Source organism: Trichosurus vulpecula, chromosome 3 (genome assembly GCF_011100635.1).
Source record: "Trichosurus vulpecula isolate mTriVul1 chromosome 3, mTriVul1.pri, whole genome shotgun sequence".
In the NCBI taxonomy this organism is placed as follows: domain Eukaryota; kingdom Metazoa; phylum Chordata; class Mammalia; order Diprotodontia; family Phalangeridae; genus Trichosurus; species Trichosurus vulpecula.
In genome coordinates, this window is record NC_050575.1 from 217530043 (window position 1) to 217544805 (window position 14763).

Consider the following 14763-nt stretch of genomic DNA (forward strand, 5'->3'; position numbering starts at 1 on the left):
TTCCAAAGGATTCATGATGAAAAAATGCTATCCACTTCCAGTGACAGAAGTGATGAACTGTGAGTGTGAACCAAAATGTAATTTTCTCACTTTTCTTTATTTTTCTTGATTTTTTTTTGAGATACGGCTAATCATGTACATGATTCCACATATATATTTGGATGTGGGAGAATGTGGTAAGGAGGGGAAGAATTTGGAACTCAAAATTTAAAAAGAAAAGAATGTTTAAAATAAATAATAAATTAAAAGGTTTAAAAAATAATAATAAATTGTGTATCTGAATGGGTGAAACTTCTTTCCCACAACCCTATTCAATAACTCCAATGGATCAAATATAAAATTCTGTTTGGCATTCAAAGCCTTTCATAACCTGGCCCCACTCCTATTTTTCCAGTCTCCTTACATCTTAAATACTTCCACATACTCCAAGATGCAGTGACACCTGCCTCCTTGATATTCATCAAACACAACACTACATACTCCATCTCCTGACTAGAAGCATTGACACTGACTTCTCCTATGTCTGGTATTCTCTCTCTCTCTTCATTTTAGCCTCCCAGCTTCCCTGGTTTCCTTCTAGTCTTAGGAAAAGTCCTACTTCTTGCAAGAAGCCTTTCCTTGTTTGCAAACAGTCACCCACATGTTAGACTGTGACCTCCTTGAGAGCAGAGATTGCCTAGTGCCTAGTGATTAGCCTGGCACATTGTAGACACTTAATAAATGCGTGTTGACTATGTACAAGGCACTATGACAGATACTGGGGAAGATACATGGGTTAGATAAGAGTCATCTGTCCTCAAAGAACTTAAATCCGAACATAATGCCAGTATATTTAACAGACCTAGCTAAAGTTAGCTTAAGATTCCTAAACAAATAAAACATAGATGTGCTTTATATATGTCTATATGTATACAAGAGATATGTGCATGTATTTATAATGCACTCAAAATTCCATTTCTTAAGAAATGGAATGTTAATGAAAATTTCAAACTTAGCCAACAGAAGGAAATAAGCCTGGCTACTCTTTCACAAGCAGTTAACCATGCTATAATTTCATGTTGACTTGGCTCAATTTCCACATCTGCAGAGTGCAAAATATGTTTCATCTTCCTCTGTATCATATTAAAGTATATTTTTAATTGTAACGACAATTATATTTCTTAAGACAACAGGACATTTAAAAAAGGTAATAGTACTTATTCCCTTTTAATACAGGTATCATCCACTCAGTATAGCTAAACTTCAGTCTCTTGTTGTTGTTCAGTTGTTTCAGCCATGCCCCACTCTTCTTGACCCCATATGGGGTTTTCTGGGCAAAGATAACAGAGTGTTTTGCCATTTCCTTTTCCAACTCATTTTACAGATGAGGAAACTGAAGCAAACAGGGTTAAGTGACTTGCCCAGAGTCACAAAGTTACAATGCATTTGAGCCCAAATTTGAACTCAGGATGAGTCTTTCTGAATCCAGGCCCAGCACTCTATCCACTGCACTACCTAGCTGCCCCAAGTCTTTATTATCGCTCCACAATGGAAATCATTTAAAAGTTTTTAAAACATTATAACTAAGGAAACAAACTAATGTCTTTCCAACTATGTGACAGCATGGAAATTATAGGTTGTACTTTCCTTTGGCACACTTCTTTAGTGAGTTCTTTAGAAAGAATGATTCAGCTTCTAAATAGTTTTACTTCATCAGCAATGGATACATGAAAGGCACCATATACATATACTTCAAACTTGCAGGGCAATAAAAGTACACTTAAAACTTACGGGGCAATAATGGCTCTAGCAGGTCTTTTTGTGGACTGTACTTGTGAAAGCCAACCTTCTAATTGTGCATTCAGTTGAGGACCTGGAAAAAAAAAAAGAGATATGATAAAAACAGAATGTAATTGAATTCAACAGACCTACCATGTACCTACTATGTACATTAGGCTATGAGTTAGGATTACAAAGACCTCCCCCCAAAAACCTCTCTATTCTCGAGTTTCTTCTGGGAGGAAACAAGACAAATAAGTAAATACAAAGTAATGAAGCAGAGAAAAAGTATAATCTTTTTTTAAAAAAACTGAGTTCAAGTCCTGCCTTTGTCACTTACTATCTGTCTGATCTTGGGCAAGCCGTCACTATATTCTGAGTTTCAATTCACTTATCTGCAAAATAAGTGGTTTGGCCTCCAAACCCTTACAGTTCTACATCTATGACCTCATTAATATGATTCTATGATTACTAACAATTACTAGGATTGGTCAAGGAACACTTCAAGAAACAGAAAGCACCTGAGTAAAACCTTAAAGAAAGATGTGGAATTGAAGAGGAGATGCATTTCAAGCATGGGAGACAAGCCTGAGTGAACATACAGAAATCTAAAACAGAATAATGACTTTTGAGAATAACTATTCAAACAGCCTAACAATCAGAGACTATGTTTTAATATTGTAATTGTACTATAAACTAGGTACACATAATGCCAAAGGTAACAATAATAGTTATCTCTTAATATCATGAATAGCTGACAACAAAGAACTTACTGTTTACATTCATAATAACTCTTACCACGAAAGAAAAAAATATATAAAAAACTAATGTCACACTTTGGGCTGATTAACCACATACTTCACACAAATATTTAATCAATATATAAAAGTAAGCAGTTCAATCACGTGTTTCATTGTTAATGACTTAGAAACTTACAGTTTCCTATAAGCTCTAAAAAGAATTAGTAAATAAGACTGTTCTACTTCAGCAAAATAAAACCATCTGAGGATTCTAAGCATAATAAGAAGAAACAAAACATCTGGGAAAAAGATAATTCAGATTTTTAGAAAACCAAAAACAAACCTTGCTTGATCAAAGAAATCCCATTCAATTAAAGTATTCCTCAAAAGATCAAATAAATCTTTCCAACTCAAGGGTTCTTAACCTTATTTGTATCATGGAGCCCTTTGAAAGTCTGGAAAAGCCTATAAACCCCTTCTCAATATGCTTGTAAATGAATAAAATGAAATACACGGGATTACAAAGTACAAAGGAAACCAATTATGTTGAAATGTAGTTGTCAAAATACATATATATTATTAAAGTTCACACACCCAAACTAAAGAACTCCTGTTTTAGCGTAAGTTTCTATTTGCTATTCAAAACACTGCAATTCTACCTTTACATGTTTATCTTACATTATAAAATCTCTCTCTACACAGCAATACACTTGAGGGAAACATTAGGTCTCCTTAAAGAAAGATCTGGAATTGAAGAGGAAGTGCATTTCAAGCATGGGGGACATGCTACAGAAAGACAGCTAAAAGTCAACTCAGAATTGCATTTTTTAAAAACCTGAAATACTGCATGATTTTGAAATATGGAGTAAAATTGCATTTTGAACTTGGAAGAATTCACCATTTGGTAGCATGCCACTCAACTAGCAGAGTTCAGTAACAGCTTTAAATTATCTATCTATACTACCAATAATATTTTTCATAGGACTTTTCAGATATAGTTAGTTGAAAGCTTTAGATTTCTTCTTGAATTTAATCTAAAACACCGTGTTACCTCCACAATTGACCCATGTTCTCTATATATTATGTGCCTCCAAGAAAATCATTCATAAAAGATGATTCCCTGAAAAAAATTGAGAGACTTCTAAAGATGCTTGAAGATCTGAAACTACATAAATGCCCATCTACAGAAATCAGTGCATTTGTAAATAGGTAGAACCATCTGTAAATTGGCATATGGGACCAAAAACAAAGACGGTTGATTCAGGGCTTAAACAATAAGAGTTCATAAAAACCAAACCTCCTACATGTAAAAATAATTGTGTTAATAATCAGTTTGAACCAAAAAAAGTGCTTTATTTTTTAATCTTTAACTTACTACTGAACATTAGGTACTATGAATTAACTTTCTATTACTATTCATAGGTGTTTTATTGGCTTCATTTTAAAAGCCCTAAATCTATACCTGTATGGGTTCTTTTTGCCAATGTGAAAATACTGCAGCAGTGAAAAGGTCTCACTATGTCATACAGATGGTGACAGAAGGGTCAGATCCCAAGTCTCTCTATTTACTTTTGAATAAGACGATAAAAATAGTTGGGTGACTAGGTCCTACAGTAGGCCTAGAATCAGAAAGACTCATCTAATGTGTTCAAATCTGCCCTCAGACACTAACTAGCTGTGTAACCCTGAGCAAGTCACTTAACCCTATTTGCCTCAATCTCCTCATCTGTAAAATGAGCTGTAGTAGGAAATGGAAACTACTCCAGTATGTTTGCCAAGAAAATCCCAAATGGGGTCATGTTGGACATGACCAAAAAGGAAAAATATTTGGCACTTTAATACTTCACATATAAGAGAATATACATATATATACACATGTATATAACAGATATATATTATTCATTTCTGACTACTAAGTTACAATGATTATAAACTGAAGAAGTGAAAAATGTTTTTCAATTAAGGTACTTACTGCACATAACATGCTAATTCATCTTTAGTATGACAATAGCTTTTTTCAGTCTGAATGTATTTTTAATATTCTGTCCATACTCTTACTTAGTCTCCTCTGTAACCTATAATATCCATTTTACAAGATTCCATTTCGCGATTGTGGAAAAGCGAACTGAACTGTGTACAAAGTGAACCCACTAAAGACAATGTTCTAAGTAAGCTAACATGTCATATTAACAAAAAAGCATAATTAACTACATTAAAACTATTCAGATTTATTATTAGAAAGCTCATAATTTTACATCAGCCCACTCAAATATCGGAGTAGACCAAACCGCAAACAAAATGATATTTTCTACAACTTTCCCAATAATAATCTACTATATGCTGACTTGTCAAGTTCTGTCAACATTTTAATTTGTTTTCAATCATCAGTAATAATGCCTTCATCCTACAGGGTTGAACTCAATAGATTAACCTTAAATATTCTATTTCAATTCTTTATTGTTCAGTTTATAACAGTAAGAGAATTTTTTCATTTTCCATTTTCCTAAATTGTGTGTGTATATCTATATCTATACTTAAGTTATTTATGAGAAGCAAATATACAGGAAGATAAAAAGTATATTTAGAATATATTCCAAAACAGCTGGAACCTCCTACTATTATTAATAAGAAAATAACAAGAGTGACCATCATCCTAATGTTAAGGTAGCATGATGCAATGGAAAGAGTCCTGGACTTGAGGTCCAAAGAACTAGGCTCAAGTCCCTGATCTACCTCTTCCTGTGTGATCGTAGATAAGTCAATCTCTCTGAGTTTCAGTTTCCTCATACAAAATATGGAGATAATATCTATTAGGCAGTAATAAGAAGAAAATGAAATAGCTTATGCAAAGCACTTGTTGTAATATAATATCTTACCCCATGGTGTACTGTAAAATCATCAACATTATCAAGTATGTTCATCATGGAGTGGATTCTGGTTACAACAACAGTGCACAGAAGCATAAGTTTTGAATGAAAAGCTTCAAGAATACCAATAATGATTCTCATGCAGCACAAGTTTTTCATAAGAGCAAACCTGGAACCTAATAATTAACAAACATTTGTCTAGCATAGGTTGATGTTATGATTATCCTACATTGATATGAACATTTTTTAAAAATATTTGATTAGAGAAAGCAATAAAGCTCAGTGAGGTAAGCAATAAAATGAAAACTCAAGAAATAAAGACAATGAAATCAATCTACTACAGGTAGCTAAAAGCCCACATTGCCTCTAAAAATTCTTTATGAATAGTTAAACAGCCAGTCTAGAGACCACATCAGTTGTATAAATGTCCACCTAGCAAGACACTCATTAGGACTTCTTTGTCTTCACAAGTCCCCTGCCCAAGAATGACAGAATGTATGCACCCCAAAAAGCAGCTTCCAAGCCAGTACTATCATTATTGGAGCCAGTGCTTACCTTTCTAAAGCATGTATCCCTTCCTCACTTTCGAAAGATTGCTAAAAATCCTTTCTTCACCATATTAACTTTTCCATGGTGTTGTATAATATTATTTTACCTTTAAGTTGACTATCAGTGTTTTATACTCCATGCTGGGTTTGGTTTTCAACTTAACCAATTTTTAAATTAAATAAATGATATTTTTAAAGGAAGGAAACAACCAGTACCAGGCATTGCAGTAATTTCATAATCAGCTACTTTTATATAGTCAAGATAACTGACTAGAAGTAAACAACTAATTAGAATCATGAGATTAGGATCCTGACTATAGATTTAGAAGGTTCCTGAGGGGTTTATTAGCTAAACTTGAGCAAAAATCTTCACAATCACCTCAAAATCTAATCATCTATATTTTCCAGGATGACCAGGGAAGAGGAAAATCAGTGTACTAGAGGTACCCTTTCCCCACTTGCACTTTCCTCTAGTCCCCCTCCACTAGAAGAAGTCACCTGGTGAATAAATCTGTTATCACCAGGGGCCTCCTTAAAAGAGCAATAGGGATTTCTACTCTTCTGCTTATAGGAGGAAAAGCACGGGGGAGGCAGGAAAAAAAAGGCATGTAGTATACAAGTGTAAAAGTAAAGAAAGAATATGAGCCAAGGCACAGAGGCAGCTCTGAAAAGGGTGTGTATTGTACAGTATACTCTAGTTACTAGACTCATATGGAGTCGCAACTCACAGTTTGAAAAGTGCTGAAGGAGTCGCAAGTGGAAAAAATTTAAGAAACCCTGCTCTAGTACATCTGGCTTTTGAATCTCATTCCTGTTTCTCTGGTTGCTTCAATTATTCTTCCCTATTGGACTATGCATGGATATTTTCTGATTTCATTTACTTCACACAAATGCATTCAAGCAATACTCTCATCCATTATATCTCCAAAATTGTATTCCATCCCCTCTTTCCACAACCAAAAGGAACACTAGCAATACCTACACAGGTCCCCTGTCCTGCCTACTTCCTGTATAGTTCCAATGTTCAATCTCTAGGTTTGATTTGTTAAAAGTTCAAAGAAGAAGGGGTGATCAGCAATATTCAAAGATGCAGAAAGATCAAGGGGAATGCTAATTGAAAAAAGGTCACTGGATTTAGTGATTATGAAACCACAACTGATTAGTTTTAACTGTGATGGGGTCATTCCTTCTTCATAATCTACAATTCTCATAGTTTTAAGTTGCCAAGATTTCACATTATTTCATTTCATTCTCCTTAAAATGTAATCTTAAATGGGATCCATCAATGATGGGGAGGGCGGGCAAAGTAACAAAGGCAAAGGCAAGTTAAGTCATGGGAGAGATCATTTTAAGGCATTTACTAACATGTTTCTAGGACACCAACCAAATAATTAAAGAAAAAATTAATAACCTCAATTTTAAATGTGTTATGCTTTTTAAAAAAAAGGCAGAAAGCTCCTAAGATTTTTGTCATGTACCAATAAACTGAATCCAGATAATTCTGTAACTATGTCTTAAGAAGCCAATAATTTATGTAAAAATTAATTGTATGTGAAGTTTATAGACTAGCTAGCTGTTAGCTGTGAACATCAAAGCAGGCATTAAACACCTATTAACTAGAAACTTTCTAGAGGACATGTTTCACTGTGGCAGAGAACAAGCTCAGAAATAACCTCAACTTCATTGTGAAACAACTGAAAATGTGTTAATACTATTTTGCCATCATGGCTTGGGACATAAAAGAATTTAGAATGACTAAAAGCATTCAAAAATAAGAAATAAATTAAGTGTACAAAAGTTTGGAACAACTGAGAAAGGCACCAAGTTGAGGTTTACATAAAGCATTCACTATTTATGAAGCAGAAAAGTATGTTATTCAAATACTATAAGAACGAAAACTACAGCAAGATCTACCTGAATAAGAGGACAAACTTTTCAAATATTTCAGAAGCTCTATATAGGAGAGTTCATTCCAGGTATAGAGCAGAAAGACGGAGAAGAGGAAAACCAATGGACCAGAGGTACCCTTTCCCCATTTGTATTTTCCTCTAGTCCCCTCCACTAGAAGAAGCAACCTGGGTGAGTAAATCTATTATCACCAGGGGCCCCCTTAAAAGAAGAAATAGGGTTTTCTACTTTTCTGCTTATAGGAAGAAAAGCACTTGGGGAGGCAGGAAAAAAAAGGCATGTAATATACGAGTGTAAAAGTAAAGAAACCTGAAAACGACTAAATAGTTATGACTTAGAAAAGTCATTTAACCCCAATGAGGCCCTCAGTTTATTCAAGTTAAAGAGGCTGAAGTAAATGATCTCTAAAGGTCCTTTATAATTCCTGATTTAATTATAACATGAATAAAAATAAAAATGTTTTAATATGCTAATTACAAATAATTAGCTTTTATTAAAATAGGTCATAACATCTTGGATGTAAAACTAAAAGGGACTTAGGTCACCTCGTCAGACCCTCTCCTTTAAGGATGAGAAAGTTCACAATGCTTTGCTCAATGCTACAAGGGTAATGAGAGAATACGGTTTTGAACCCAGGTCCCCTGACTCCAAATCCAGAACTCTTTCCACTGCACTCCACTACAGGCAGGCCTCTGCCACTACGAAACAACGATAATTCCCCATGGTTTTATGAATACACACACAATAAACTTCATAGAGAAGCAGCATGGCACTGTGTCTAGAGAGGCCTCTCCAAGACTAAAGGCCCTAAGTTTGTCTCACCTGTGACAACCACTGGCTATATGACCTGGGCAAGACACTTAACCTCTCAGTGCCCCAGGAAACCCTATAATACTAAACGTCATACAGCTAGCGTGAATGTACACTGGGAGAATGAATTTCCTCAACAGTAGTTCCCTATACCAATGAAATCACAGGTCTAGTCCAAAATAATTGTTTTTTGTTGGTGGCGTTGTCTGCTGTTGTTTTGGTGGTTGTAGGTGGTGGTGGTGGTGGTGGTGGTGGTGTTATTAGCGACAAAGAATGTCTTACTGGACAGACAACCAAGCTCAGAGGTCAAGATGTCTTAAATTGAACATAACACATACAATTCCTACTACATACAGTATGTAAGACCCTGTGCAGGTACTTAACCTCTCAAGGTCTCAGACAACTCTTCTAAGGTTAAATTGCTGAACAGATGAAGAACCTCATTGGTAGAAAGTTTCCTCATTGGGAATTCCCTGCAACAATGAAATTAGAGAGCCAAACTATGGATTTGGATATGGATATAGGTATAGATAAAGACAGAGATGGAGATAGAAACAGATAGACAGGTAGTCAAAGAGTCAGAACAAAGTGGGTAATTGCAACAAACTAGTTATTCTCCTTGCCTCAAGTCTTTCCCCATTCTCATCCATCCTCCACTTGGCTGTTAAATTGATCCTCCTAAAGGACAGGGTCACCATGTGCCACCCCACCCCCACCCTCCATTCAATTAACTTCAGAGGCTCCCTATCATCTCCCCGATCAAATATAAAACCTTCTGTTTAGCATTCAAAACCTTTCATAACCTGGACAACATCAATTCTTCAATAATTTAGCTCTTCCATTGTAATGAGAGAAAATCAGACTTTTATTTTACTGTTCTACCTTTTCCTTTTGCTCTTTTTATGTACTTATCAAAGAGGACCATCCCCTTTGATTTTGTCAAAATGTTATCAAAAGGGTGATTGCCCCCTTTGACTTTGTCAAAGCACCTCCTGTTCATCTTTCCCTTTGCCCCTCACACTGTCTCCCCTCATCAGTCCCATACTTAGAAACCCTTGATGAAGCGTTTGTCATATCAGTGATTCACTGAGGCAGCTGCACCTCTCAACAGAATCAAATGGGGGAATGAGAGAAATGATTGTTAATAACCAATGATTTAGAGAGATCCAAAGTTCCCCCATTTTCTAAAGTCTTGATTTTTAAAAGTTCAGTCTCTGGAAGGACATTGCTGATGAGATTGGACTAACTTTCTTCTTTAGACTCTACCCAGGATAGTTCTGCTCAGGCTTGGGTGGGGCATAAATTCTCCAGATTGCCCAAGGCTGGGGTTTAACTTAAAAAGTAAATGACTTAATCAAAGTTCAGGTCCAGCTCCTCATGGTAATATTCATTCTCTCATTAATTGTTAACCAATCAGGATTGACTCCCACCCTGGGGAACACCTATTTTTCAAAGGATATATAACCTGTGAGCCTTCCTCCACAACTGTCTTGGGTCTAAGAGAGATGGCCAAACGACCATTCTTTTATTAATAAATGTGCTGGTATTATCAATAAAATGACAAAATTACCCAGAAATTATGTCTCTGGAACCTTTTTAACTGCCACAGTAGATGCTTGCACCAAATATTTTTGAGTGTTTGCTGATCTTGCACACATTGCACACAGGCTCTGAAGCACACATTCACTTGTTTTCAGAATTACTGTTTTTCTGAATTACCTGATGTGAATGATCTGCCTAACAAGGTAATCTCTGTGATTATATCTTCACTGAGAAAATGGAGACTACTGGCTAGGAACATCCCCTTCTCCCCTACTCTACATCTCAAAATTCATTGACATTATCCCCCATTCTCTCCTTCTTTACTCCAACCTCTGAAGACGTGGTCCTTCTCACAAAGGCCCACTACTCTACTCTTATCTTTTTATCCTATCCAGTCTCCTCCTCTGCTAGATTATGCCTACAAGCATCCTCTCTTTTCTTTTCCTATGCACTGGCTCATTCCCTGCAGGCTAGAAAAATGCCCAGGTCTCTTCCATGCTTAAAATACCCTAACTTGACAGTAACATTCCCTCACAATATCATCCTGTATCTTTTCTCCCTTTCTAAGGCAAACTCCTACAATCATTGCCTCTAATTTCTCTCCTCTCACTTATTTATCGAACCCTTGCAATCTTGCTTCAGACCTCATCACTTAACTTAAATGGCTTTTGCCAAAGTTACTAATGATTTCTTAAAAATCAGAGAGCATTTTCTCAATCTTTATCTTTCTCCATTTCTCAACAGCATTTGACACTATTAACCCCCTTCTCTTCCTGGCCACTCTCTCTGGGTTTTTCCTAATATTGCTCTCTTGGTTCTCCTACCCGTACATCATCTATGCACTTGCCCTTTAACATGTGGCTGTATGCTAAGGCTCAGTCTTGTGCTGCTCTCTCTCTCTGTACTTTTACTTCATGACTTCATCCATTACCATAGGTTTAATCATCACGTCTATGTAGATGACTCAGATCTGTACATCCGACCTGAATTTCTCTCCTGAGCTCTAGTCCTACATCACCATTGCCTCCTGTACAACGGCAACTCGATGTCCCATGAGCACTTCAAACTCACCATGTATAAAACAGAACTTCTATCATTCTCCCAAAACCCATCTCTCTTCCAAACCTGTTTCTGCTGAGGACACCACCAGCCTTCTACCCAGGTTCACAACACTGGGATCATCTTACACACCTCATTCTCCTTTACCTAGAAAGTGTAAATGCCTACTTCTACAAGTTTGGCACTAAAAAAAAGGAGTGAGATAACAGCCTCAAGGAATTGCATAATTAAGCAAAGGTTTTTCAAGGAAAAGAAGACCTATCCTTAGTATATCTTTAGGATAGGGGAACATGTTAGTAGGCATCAAGAAAGGAACCAAGATAGAGAAAAATTTGAAATGAGACAAAGACACAATGACTTAAGTGGCAATCTTCCAGAGGATAGAACTAAGAGAAAAACTAAAAGTCTTAAGCCTTGGCAAGGAGATACTCATTTCCTCAGTAAATAAAGCACAGGAAGAGGGGAAGAGAAGAAAATAGGCATTTTTATTAAGCCTCTACTATGAACCAGACAGTGTGCTAAGTTCTTTATAAATATTACCTCTTTTGATCTTCATGATAACCCTGCAGATAGGTGCTATTACTGTCCCTATTTTCCAGTTGAGAAAACTGAAGTGACTTGCCCAGGGTCACACAGCCAATAAGTATTTGAGGTCATATTTGAACTCAGGTCATCCTGACTCCGGGCCCACCATTCTTTCTACTGTACCACCTAGCTGCCTAGTTAGGACAGAAAAGTCTAGAAGGATTCTGACTGAACGGACAAGAGACATGGCAGATGACGTTGCTTTTCTCTTTAAAGGAGATACAGGCACCTTCTAGGGAAAGGGGCTGGTAAGAAGGTAGGGATGGATGCCTTGGGAAATAAAAGACTTTAAACAATCAAGGTCAAACAGAAAGGACTAAAAGGACCATCCTGCTATATGAGGATCCAGTAGAAATTAGGTAAGAACTTATTGTGAATTCAGTTGTGTTCAGCAGCAGAGCTGGGGGTCACCTGGTATTAAAGATAGGCAGGTCCTTTAAGAACAAGATATTCAAAGGTATAGGCCAGCAGGGTTCCAACATATATTATCTGAACATTCAAGGGTAGAGGCCAGTATATGTCTGAGTTAACTACAAGATTAAAATGGCAGAAGTTGAAAAATTAGACCAGAGCACAGATATCCCACAGACTGGGATAACAGGTAGGAATGAAAGTCAACTTGAGGATGAAGAATATGTTTAGAAGAAGTAAAACAGAGGGAAAATGTGGAAGTATATTATAAGACAGATGAATTTAATAGTTCCAGATCATGAAGGTGAAAAACAGAGTTCTGAGGTAACAGTGAATCAAAGGTATTGACCATTAATGTGAACAAATGAAATACAGTGAAAACCTCTTATGTTAGATGAAGATGCTGATGAGGGGATGCAAATGTATATGCTGAAGTCCCTAGGTATGAAGAGAGAGGTTGCAGTAGAAAGACTGTGAGCCTGGTACTGAATTATCAAAGAATGGAAGGAAAATAACCCAGAGTCCAGGGGATTACAGCAAAAATTATCTAGACCAAGGATGTAATAGTAAAGGTAAACAAAGTGAGACTTTTTTTGTCTTTTGTTTTGGAGTGTTTCTCAGCACTGGAGCAATCAAGTGTCTTTGATTGAGTCTTGCCTTTGTTTGTAGGAAAGCCCATACCCTTTTGCTATTTAGGTTACCAGAGGTGTGAAGCACTCTGACCCTGAAGAAGTATACACACTCTGAGGTTAGCATTTTATTTGGGGCTCACTCATTGGAAGAGTGTTGGTGTGGAGACTCTGGGTAGCTGTTAAGGAGTGCACCACCACCCCCCCATCCCCAGGACTTTGAAAAACCCAGATGTTGGTGCTTCTCTCTCTGGTAACTACGTATTGTGACTTGGTCAGACAGAAATATGTCTGTTGATCTTTTTATATCATCTCTGTTTGCAATCTCTATATATTCTCTGAAGTTTAGGGTGCTGGCTTTTCCACCTGAACTAAGTGAATGATAGAGGAATATTTGATTAAAGTGAGATTGTAAACCCCTTAAAGTTGCTTTCCTTTGAAAAGCAGATCAAAGAACCTGTGTGTTGATGTTGTTGGTCTTAAACAGCCACAGTTGCAGCAAGCAGCACTGTTACAAGGACTGAAGCCTAAAGGAAGACAAATTACAAAGTCTGGCAGTGGCAGTAAAGAACAGAAGATGGCAACTTCTCCCAGTCCAGTGTGGGTGGCATGAAAAAAGTTAACAACCAGTACTGGAGGGAATGGCTACAGATGAAGAAAGAGAAAGCCAGCTTGTCAATAGACACAAGTAAGAAAAGTGTGACAAAAGTCTAGATCAGGATTCCAATGGGCACAATACTTGAGGAAGGGATAGGTCTGGATGGGGATAAGAGCTTGAGGAATGATAATAAAAGAAAGGGGTTTCCCTCAGGAGATGGCAACTACGTTAAATGAAAAATCTGCAATAATATATGTCCTGGTCTACCAAGATTTAGGGCACCTATCTTCTCACTGACTCCATTAACTTCCTAAGACTTGGCTACTCACATACTTATACCTAAATATGTGCCTGAGGAACTCAAAGCTGTATCATATTTGACTACTTATTTATATATTTAACATTTTCGTTATAATTCTATTTCCTACGTTTTTAATATAGTCTATCTTAGGCTCTAAAATCTTAAGCTAGCAGGAGCTGTCTTTGACGAAGTACCTACACACACTACGTGAATCAGATATTTAATAAACAAAAACTTGTTATGTATATATGAAACCCTCAAGATATAAAGTTTCAAATACTCACAGGCCAGGACCTTCTCACAAAGTAAAATGATGGCTTTTCTACTACATTCTTGTGATACTTTTATATCCAGTACAAGAACTATACATCGTAGTTTTACAATACAACTTTCATTATTCTGAAAACACAACTATTTTTGCACACTGCTGCTTGATAGCACCCATTCTAGTTGCTGTATAAACAACTTCACAGACAGGATTTTTCAGGTAAGATTTGTCTTGTCACCTTTCCTTTTTAATGGGTTCTAGACCTTCAAGTATATATTAAGTCAAATACCCCAGTCCCTCTCATATAGAAATATGTTTTGCCTGACTGCATTTGTATAACCTTTCAAATTGCATGCCTTCTCAATGAGGGGCAGAGGGAGGAAGGGAGGGAGAGAATTTGGAACTCAGAAATTTTTAAAACAAATGTTAAAAATTGTTTTTACACGTAATTGGAAAAAATATATATGTATATGTGTGTGTGTGTGTGTATAATATATATATATAGAGAGAGAGGGAGTCAGAAACAAGAGAGAGAGAGAGAGAGAGAGAGAGAGAGAGAGAGAGAGAGAGAGAGAGAGAGAGAGAGCGCGCTAGCAAGAGCAAATGAAACAAATATCCCAGTCCTAGCTTAGGCTTTATTCAGTTCAGTCCTATCTGACTCTTCATAACCCCATTTGGGGTTTTCTTGACAAAGATAGTGGATTGGTTTGCCATTTCCTTCTCCAGCTCATTTTACAGA

The 14763-nt window shown here is 36.6% G+C and overlaps 1 protein-coding gene across 1 annotated transcript in view; it reads right to left on the minus strand.

The window, feature by feature from the left end:
* The window catches only part of MEMO1 (mediator of cell motility 1), a 121354-nt gene that overhangs the window by 73187 nt on the left and 33404 nt on the right, over positions 1 to 14763 (minus strand). The window contains exon 2 of the mRNA XM_036751559.1: positions 1771 to 1852. Within this exon, the coding sequence (XP_036607454.1) occupies positions 1771 to 1852 (82 nt within the window). The remainder of the gene's footprint in view (positions 1 to 1770; positions 1853 to 14763) is intronic.